General features: G+C 29.8%; 1 protein-coding gene across 5 annotated transcripts; it reads right to left on the bottom strand.

The window, feature by feature from the left end:
* Positions 1 to 2,885: 2,885 nt before the first annotated feature.
* On the bottom strand, positions 2,886 to 10,086 carry LOC112679210 (deubiquitinase DESI2). Of its 5 annotated transcripts, none has more exons than XM_025548918.1 (6): positions 9,900 to 10,086; positions 8,384 to 8,484; positions 7,042 to 7,114; positions 6,887 to 6,980; positions 3,585 to 3,726; positions 2,886 to 3,158 (listed from the first exon to the last, which is right to left on the bottom strand). In XM_025548918.1, exons 2-6 carry the CDS (start codon positions 8,420 to 8,422, stop codon positions 2,988 to 2,990), a joined length of 519 nt encoding a protein of 172 aa, XP_025404703.1. In that variant the 5' UTR covers positions 8,423 to 8,484; positions 9,900 to 10,086; the 3' UTR covers positions 2,886 to 2,987. The 5 variants fall into 5 exon arrangements, with proteins under 5 accessions (XP_025404703.1, XP_025404701.1, XP_025404702.1 ...); XM_025548916.1 differs by lacking the exon at positions 9,900 to 10,086 and adding an exon at positions 9,388 to 9,506; XM_025548917.1 differs by lacking the exon at positions 9,900 to 10,086 and adding an exon at positions 8,699 to 9,371.
* Positions 10,087 to 10,317: the final 231 nt, after the last annotated feature.

Below are 10,317 nucleotides of genomic sequence, written 5' to 3'. Positions count from 1 at the left end.
ATTGTACATAAAATTGTTTTTGTTTTTTTTTTTATATAATTGAAAATATATTTGTTAAGATTCAATACTTTTATTTGTGGGTGTCAATAATTTTTAGGTACTGTGTATGAATTATATACATTTCAAATTACTGTATGCAGAAATGTGACATTATTATTGTATTGTAAGGAAATCCTAAATTGAATTTGGAAAATTATTTATCTTTAGTAAACTTTTGGTTGTTATATAATTACAAATGAAAATCAAGTAGTGTTAGAAGATACCATATAAAATTTTAATTTTAATTTTTTTTATCATTGTGAATAGATCTCCTGTTTGTATGTTGTATTAATGTACTCAACCAACGGAATATTAGAACAACCTATTTTTATGCTCATTACTCATTACGTTAACATAAAAACTATTGTATTTAAATATTTTATAATTATTATTGTGATTAAATAATAATTAATTTCTTGTTATATTTCGGCGGATTGGATACATACCACATTTGTTTCGCTGTATTTTATATTTATTTCAACTTTATAATTTAGTTATTATAATCTTTATAGGCTACTATTTCTCAACTTAGAAGTTACAAATAAATGTTAAAATTTCAAATGAATATGATTTGTTTTATAAATTACATTATTGTGCGAGTTGATTAAAGTAAAATTGTTATATATTTTTTTTTTTAATGAATGTTATAAGAGTAACCATACCATATGAATTTTACAAACCGTTTGTCGCAGAATGGTAGTTTTATATGTTTGTTTTGGATGGGTTATATTCATGCCAAATTTATGTGTTTGCAAGATCGGTGTGAACATATGGACGATAAAAAAAAAAAAAACTTACCCATTAATCTGTAAAAATGATAAATAATAAATTAATGTTTCTCAAAAACATCCATTCTTTGTACGTTTCAGACTAAAGTCAGTTATCTATCATCTATGTTGATCCTGATAAATGGGCCCTGAATTCTGGATGAGTAGGTAATCTAATGTACAAATTTAATGGTCCTCTATTTCAGCGGTTCCTATCCTTTTCTTTTAACTTAGTGGGTGGTAGTGGAAACTAATTTGTATACTTTGCCTCACCAAATGGAAAACAAGTCACTGCTACCGAGTTTAATAATTTGCTAGACTGTAGGTACCCCCCCCTCCAAGTACAACATTTAACATTTTTATACACTACTATTCTTAAAATATTTAAATAAAAATGTACAATATAATATAATAATGTACATAATATACATATATTATATTTATTGTAAAAAGACTCATAAATATAATACATATTTTGTGAATAATAAAATTTAGTAAGATGCTTGATCTTGTATTGATTTGCATGATTTTTTTTCTTTTTTCTATTAAAATCAGGTTCAAATGGTGCAAGATATAATCTTAAATCTGGAGCTGCATTCGGTTTATTTCCATGCTTATTGTTAAATACATTGAGTATTCTATAATCTATATTTTACTCTCCATTTCTATAAGAAAAGTTTTCATTTTCATAAACATATATTGTATATTTTCAAAATTAATTGTTAAAAATAAAACAAATTTAACAATTTTCCGCTCTTATCAATTTTTTTTTTTTTATCTATTCCATGTTAGGAACCGCTAGTCTATATTATTGTAGGAGCACAACAACATTACCATTATCATGTTATGTAATTGATTCGAAACTGAGATTATTACCATTGCAATAGTTAATAAATTTATAACATTTGATCACTTAATGTGATAAAATTAACTTAATCGTAATCATTGGATAAAAATTAAACCATACCAATGAATATCAGCAGATTCGGAATACTTCAACAATTGGTAGAAATTATTGAACATTGATGTATACGAATAAAATATAAATTTGTATATTAAATTTTGAATAAGAATGAGAAAAAAACAATTACTGAGGAATTTAGTATTCAATTTATATAAATCAAAGAATGTTTTATAATATAAAACATTTTAAGCATTAGTTTTTCTTAAATATAGTAAGAACATTTTAAACTATTTGTTCATAAATTTTAATTTAAATCAATTATAACTATCATATGATGAGCTTGAAACTTAAACACATTTTTGGAAGTTTAATATTACAATTTAAAAGAATGAAAATAAATTTGTGTATTAAATTAAATTGTTATACATGTCATTCTTATCAGGATTTCAGTAATTTTATCAATGAATCAGTCTTACCTATATTATTTATTGATCCCAATTTTTACATAAATACTCGAACATGTAACAATTGCACCTATTTAAACAAAAATTGATTTTACATTTATAGCATTTATAATTAAAACTTCTACTTCAAATTGTTTCAAAGATTTTTTTTTATTATTTTGATCATTAATAAATATTAGAAATTATTTTGTTCTTTTATTTTAGTTTAATTGAATATTCTGCTCCAATAGTTGTATAAAAATGTTATTTTGATTTACTCATAACAGAGTAATAATTTTATTATATACACATTCAATGTTTTAAAGTCCAATTGGATTGGATACTGATAACATTATTTTCTTGAATTTTCTCGAAAAAATACTTTCGCAGCAAAACTAATTTGAGAATACCAAAGAATTTTTGTACATAACTACCTATAGAAGATGCAGGATTGAATAAAACTTAATATTATTCAGGCAACAGCTTAATTTTCTTTTGTTGAACCGTAAGCAATTGAATTGAACTAACATAATTAACAGGGTAACCATTTTTATACTTGAAATATTTTAGGCTAAATTCTCTCAAGTTGTGATCATCTTAAAAGTTTAGAAAAGAAAATAATATTGCACAAAGGTGTATGAATTAATTATATGTGCAGTCATATAAACTCATATAAGCATTTAATTTCAAACCTAAAATTTTTTTATACAAATAAATATCAATAACGGTTCATTTACAAATAAATTAATTAATTTTTATAAATTTTAGTAGACATTAAAGTGAATGGCACACATTATGTTATTTATATTATTATAATGTAATAACATAATTATGTTATGGATTGAGTTGCTCAGTAGAAGCATCGGATTTTCTTCGAGTCAAGTTCCTTTGAAGAGAGATTGGAGTTAACCATTCCTTTGGTAGACAACGTTGAAAAAAAGGAATACATGAGCTAACATATGCCAATCTGTTTATCCAACTTGGTATATCTTGCCCACATAATATCTAAATAAAAAAGTAAACATTAAAATTCAATAATTATATAGTTTTTTTAAATTTTTTTTTTTTAAAGAATTTAGAAGATACATTAATATTTTAGGCGATTAAATAATAACACTGTATGACTAAGGAATATTGTAGAACTTTAAACAGATTATTAGGTTAACATTCAAGTATAAAAATATTATAATTAAAATAATAACTTATTTAAATAAGTAAAATTTCTACATATTAAACTATTTAATAAAACTTGAATATTAATAAATGTCCTTCAAAATATTATTCTTTTTAAATTTGCTAATTTGTACTTATATTTATGTTAAGATTTTAATCTATACAAAAGAATTTATATGTTATTTAGTTAATTTTGCTAAATTGTATATAAAAAAATTCATCTTTTAAATTAAAAAATAAAAAAAAATGAACTTTTACCTTGGTTAATGATCCAGAAAAATGATTACAATTTTTATTCATTAAATGGTATTTATCTCCACGAAAATCTTTACCAAGTTCAGTTAATATTCTTTTAACATCGTTGACATTAAAATCCGTGTGACCAATATATATAGATTCTCTAAAAATTTATATACAACGTTAATACTAAGATTCAAAATTTGAATAAGAATAAAAAAAAAAAACAATTACTGAGGAATTTAGTATTAAATTTATACAAATCAAAGAGTGTTTTATTATATTACACATTTTAAGCATTAGTTTTTTTTTAAACATAGTAAGAACATTTTAAACTATTTGTTCATAAATTTAAAATTAAATCAATTATAACTATCATATGATGAGCTTGAAACTTAAACACATTTTTAGAAGTTTAATATTACAATTTAAAAGAATAAAAGGAGTTTCAACCAAAAAAATTATAGTTTTCATATATTAAGTACTACTAGACTGTAAGAAGTTAAATTAATTAAATTCAGTAACATAAAGCATAGAATGTAAAATCATAATATGTACTAGTGATAAGTGGTTTACTTAAAATAATTTGAAAATAAAATAAAAATAAAATACAACCAAAATAAAATATAAATAAATAAAATATTACTAAGAATGAAAAAAATTAAAATTAAAAATTTACAAGTTGAAAACTAATTTGAATTCACCAGAAAAATTACTAAATTCAAACAGTTTAAACTTAATATGTATTCATTACTTGTTTTATAAATAATTAGAAACTTAAAATCTATAATGGATATTATAATTTCTATTTTGATTATTTAGAGCATACTTAAGTAAAATAAATAATTTGTTTGATCATCATATATTTGAATATTTACAATATTTAGGTACCTATATTATAATTATATAGAATTTACAATACTTCTTATTACATATTTTATGTATTTTTAAATTGTATTCACTAGTAAATTTTACTATGCCATTTTTAATTACTTAAGATTATTAAGTAATTATATTTAATAATCTTACAAATTTAACAGTTAAACTAAATTATATAGTTTATTAATACAATTTTAAAGTTTAAGTTATTTTATGGAAAATTGTTAATAAATTCTTCAACACACAATACTGAATAATATTACAGTGATAATAATACATACAAATATTTTAATTAACCATAAAAATGGTATTGCAGTAAATATTAGCAGTTATACCTACACAGTGATATTTACAAGAAATAAATCAAATTTATCTATACTACAATATAAAATGAAGTCACTTTTTTTTGTTCGGGATAAACTCTGAAACTACTTATTGGATCGCCGTGCAGTTTTTTTTAAATTTAAGAGGACATCACAGAGAAGGTTTTAGGCGTAAATTTAGTCCGATAAAGTTAATAAATAATTAGTTATTAGTTATCTATATATATATATATATATATATATATATAAATGGAGCCAAAAATGTATAACATTTCATCAATTGAGAACGGCTGGGCCAATTTAGCTCAAATTTTTTTTTAATTGTTTGTAATTGCCAAGAGAAGGTTTTTACGAAATTTTTTTTTGGAAAAGTGCTATTGTTTAATAAATCATAGTTTAATTTAATAATTTTTGACCCGGTCGATAACTGCACAATCGAAAATGAATTATTAAATAAAACTATTAAAAAAATATTAAAAAACTATTTAAAAACTATTAATTTTATTTTTGGTAATAAATGACGGGTATTACATAAATATTAAACAAAAAAAAGATCCCGCAATAGGTGTCAAAACAAATAAGAATGTTAGTTCGAAAAATTATTATGCATATCAGTATTTAAACGCGATAAGGACAAAATTGAAGCGCTCGGCCGAACAACGGGACAAGTGCCACTGAGCGCATTTTACAATGGAGGCGTTTAAAATATTACGGACCATTTCCACGACTTAAAACTAAACTTATTATTGCTTATTATTGCCTTTTAATCTATTTTTATTGTAATTTCAATGCGGTAGTGAACATATACAATAAATTGTACTCGTGCCTCGATACTCCATCGATAAACGTAATATTGCCGAGATTGGCGCTTGTCCCGTTGTTCGGCCGAGCGCTTCAATTATTCTACGATATCATGAGCTTCGTCAACAATTCATGGTCGAAATGTATGTAAAAATAGAGAGCGAACGATTTTGATACTTGCGATTTAATCAAAAAAAGCTGCGTGCAGAAGATTTTCAGAACAATTGTTAGATATTGGAGATGGGAAAGTTACTACAGATGAAACGGAATGTATAAAATTACCGACCGATTTCTGCACAATCATTTATTCGCAAGATGCTCTCATTGACTAGATATTTTTCAATGTACACAGACAATACACAAATCATGAGTGGCTGGCAGAAAGGGCAATTTTAGTAGTAAAAAATGTGGATGTCAACTAATTGAATCTCAAGATAAACATTTATTACCAGACATGGTGTCATACAAATCTATAGATATAGTTTGCTATGCTACTGAAACTGTAAATTATCTAACAGTTTTTAAACTCATTGGACTTACCAGGCATGCCACCGCATAATTTACAATTGAAGGTTTGTTCTCCGGTTATTTTGCTTCATAATTTGACCTACCACGGTTGTACATCAGCACGCGATAAGTTGTTAAAAAATTAATGAAAAATGTTATCGAAGCCATAATTTTAAATGGCAAATTCCGAGGAGAATATATATAATACCGCGAATCTCTATTATACCCAAATTTGTGCCAATACAATTTAAATGCCTTAAATTTCCAATTAGATTGGCATTTGCAATGACTATCAATAAGTTTTAAAGCCAAACAATGTCTGTAGTTTAGATTTGAGCACATCATATTTTTCACACGGATAATTATACGTGGTGTGCTCTCGAACCATCCAGTTTGTGTTGGCAATAGATGGGATAACAAAAAATATTGTACACTCTGTTGCATTAAGGGATAGATATTGTTTTTTACTAATATTGTCATAATTAGCGATATATATATAATTTTAATGGATCAATTTTAATAAATTATTAAAAAAATAAATGTTTGATGTTTTTTCATTTTTATATTTCGTCATCATTCATAGCACTCCATATCTCTTCCTTACATCCTTATCCTTACATGCCTATATTTAATTAGTTATTTTTTTCTAGCAAAATATTCTCTAGAAATAATTTATATGACAAAACAACGTTTGTCGGGTCATAAAAATATAATAATCAGTATCAAAATATTCTGAAATTGGTGAATGTTAACTATTAAATATATACTTATATAAAAGACCAAGGTAAACAAAAATAATGTATATTAAATTACCTGTATCTATAATGGTCTCCCAATTCATAAACATCTTTTGGAATCATATCAAAAATCCCTGAATCTGATCTATCATGTCCTCCATAGCCATATTCTAAAGTAGAATTGATTTTTCAATTTTATTTATAGTTAAAGTTTAAATTCTAATAATTCACCTTGACCATACACTTCAACGCCTGAATGGTATACACCAAGTCCCATGTGTGTTGTGTATTCATTGATCCAATACTTAAAAAAAAAATTACAAATTAATCAATAGAAAAAATATAAACATAAGTAATTTGTACTTATTAACTTTATTAAAAGTAGATAACACACATTTTAACATTGTATTAAACTATTTCATGTTATAATAAATATTATAATATACACAAATAGATAACCAACTACTATACCAATACACACACAGTAGAGTTATTAATCTGAACACAGGTTTATCTGAAATACATGAAAACCCAAACGGCTTGAAAATTATCTTTATTTATTATTATATATATTATATCGATATATATGTGCGGGTGTTAAAAATAAATAAATCAATAATTTAAACAAATCTGTAAGCATGTGATTTTATGTACACTCAAAATTATAATAATTTTAATTGTAGTCATTATATTTTTCAATTATGTATAGATAAAAATAGGTATGAAAATTTAAACCGCAGGAAAATTGATCTTTATAAATTAATAGATTATTCGAAATCTGTAGTTCAAACAACTTTTTTTTCCCATCTGGTTCAGATTACGGCAATGAATAAATCAACTTTTTGCATTTGAATGAATGTAAATAAAAATTTAAAGAACTTGGATCATTGAAGTTAAAATAACAGTTAACATGGTTTTCAGTTAACAAGCTCAAAAATGAAAAAAAATGGTTTTACCTATAATTTAATATAAAACACAAAATATAGTTTAATTATAGAGTTAATTAGAATAACATTTGTGAACATTTGTGTAGAGTTGTTATCTTTCAGTTATCACAATGACTTTAGTTGGTATTCATAATTTGTAAAAATAATGTTAGTAAGCTTGTGATAAATAAAATTAAATATTTATTATGCTCTTAATAGTTTAAAAATATCAAATGAAATAATGATTTAAAATCAATAATAAGACATTATATATTGATTTAGAACGGAAATTATAAAAATTGGATGATAATCATGGAATACTAACTTCCTTAACGGCGATAACCATAAGGTAAGATAATATTGGATTCTTCAAAACAATTAGTGCACGCATTTTAATAATTATTGGTTCTTTTCGGTTTTTAAACGTAACAAGTACCTAACTAATGGAAAAAAAGTTGAGTGACAATGTAATACTTTTTAATGTTTTATAAAGCAAGTAATTAATTGTTGTGCATGTGACGAAAAATGTAAAAAGAACAAAGCGATGTAATACCAGATATCTAGGGCAATCATAACCGAAGGGCATACATGGTCATGGTTTAACATTGACTTAACACACGGTCCATCTTGACCGATCATTAACTTACCATATCGTAGACGTGCACAAGTACCGGTTCTCGAGCCATGTTAGACGATCAGTGAGCCGGCTCCCATAAAACGTTGGCAGTGCAATGGCTGACGTGTCGGGCTGCAACAAAAGAGTTTGCCAAACGAATGATGAACGCCGAACTACGAGAGGTAAGCAGACGCGAGTACAACCGATCGCAAAAAACACGCGCGCACACGTAGTAGCAGTACTGGTCACTTTGAACGCGTCGCAACACGTAAACCGTTGCGATGGACGAGACACGACTACTACTGCTACGTCGGCGGCCTCCGGGGGAACCGAAAATCCACTCTACCTACTCAACAGTTGCATAATCGGACGCGACGATGACCGTAGAGCGGTGCACGTTATCGAGGTCGCCGCGTCCGTCGGAAATATGTGCCAGTCGCGCGGGACCGAGTACGTACGTGTTGTGCGCACGGGGTAGTCGACCACGACGACGACGGGACCGTTGACTCCGTCCAGAGGCGGTGGAAAGAATCGATTTTTGTTCGCGCCGGTGTTGACGGGGCCGACGACTGCAACTCGTAACGGGGCACGGACGGAAGGGTAAAAGGGTACAACGCTGCTTACACGACGAGGGGCGAGCGCCGTCCGACAAAAGCGGAAGATTATTTATTTTTACGCGTCGGAACTCGGGCGCGCGTTTCAGACCGTTCGGTTACACGTCGTGCGCGCATCACGCGTATGTTATGGTCGGCGCGGCCGTCGTTCGTTTTCGTCGCCATAACAACTCGTTCGAGTGAGCTATCTAAAATATGCGTTACTAACGCAGTGATCAGTAAACATTGTTCGTTTTCGAACCGGCGAAGAAGGCGGTGCGCGACGATAACGGTACCACGCGGATAGGAATCGTATTCGGCGCACGCATCGACCAACGGGCAAGAGCGCGTGCCGCCCGAACACGACGACTGCCGGACGGTCGCATACCGTTTGTCGGTGTTCCTACCGGTGCGCGCCGCGGCCGTGTCGCGACATACTCACCCGTGCGTGCGATCTTATTTCCGGTCCGTTTGTCCAACAGATGTCGTCGCGACCATTGGCACGACACCGAAACGCCACCGCCGTGCACCGCGTGCCACACGAGTTTGCGGCCCGTCGCCGACGTCGGTCCGGGGCGCGCGTCGCCGTCCGACGCTCGTCGTCGTGTTCCGTCGTTTCTCTCCCGCCCACCCCCTCCACCTCACACTCGTCCGCCGCCCACTCACCCGCCATCACCAGCGCGCGTTCTCTTTCGATCCGATTATTATTATTAGTGCGCCACCTTGCGCGGCGTTAGCCCTCCGACGACGGTGTAAAAAATGCAACCGAAAAGTCATGCGTACAACGGTCACACCCCCGCAGCCCATTAACCCGCTCGGCGATCTCGAGTGTCTGTGTCGACGAAATCGTACTCCGTACGCGATCCTTTGTTCCGACATAAGATCACTTCTCGCTCGATCCCCCGTGCGTTCCTGCCCATATTTCAGTAGAACGCGATCGCGATAGGTACTTACGCGAGTGCTGAGATGCAGCGACGGATAATATTACGTTACGACGTGGTAATTGAACGTGGCCCGTGCGTCTGAACCGCGGCACTGCTTGTTGTCTCCAACAGTAAAAATAAACCGTGTCCACCGACCGGAATGATTTTATCCGAATGTTAACAAAACCTGTTTTCTACCCGATCGATGAGTTGATTCTACCGGTCGAAACTATTGGAATCGAACTGATACGAGTGATCGAGTAAAGACGCTCGATCAATTCGGTAAAACCGATTTTATTACTTTTACCCGAGATATTAATAATTTTATTCGCGACGCGTACGTATTGTTTTGTAGCCTAACCTACAACGACCGTAACAACAAACAGTGTTGGAAAACGTTGATAGGTATAACAGGTTTTCGACAAATATGGTTTATATACTCGTATTTA

Source organism: Sipha flava, unplaced genomic scaffold, assembly GCF_003268045.1.
Source record: "Sipha flava isolate LNK unplaced genomic scaffold, YSA_version1 132_pilon_pilon, whole genome shotgun sequence".
Lineage (NCBI taxonomy): Eukaryota > Metazoa > Arthropoda > Insecta > Hemiptera > Aphididae > Sipha > Sipha flava.
This window is presented reverse-complemented; position numbering and strand designations above follow the sequence as displayed.

Bases quoted from the DNA above. Each gene is read 5' to 3' on its own strand.
- LOC112679210 (XM_025548918.1), bottom strand. From the start codon at position 8,422: ATGGCTCGAGAACCGGTACTTGTGCACGTCTACGATATG. The intron at 6,981-7,041 runs GTGAATTATTAG...ATTCTACTTTAG, and splicing joins CGTTGAAGTGTATGGTCAAG to AATATGGCTATGGAGGACAT. The intron at 3,159-3,584 runs GTAAAAGTTCAT...TTTTTTATTTAG, and splicing joins TTTCTGGATCATTAACCAAG to ATATTATGTGGGCAAGATAT.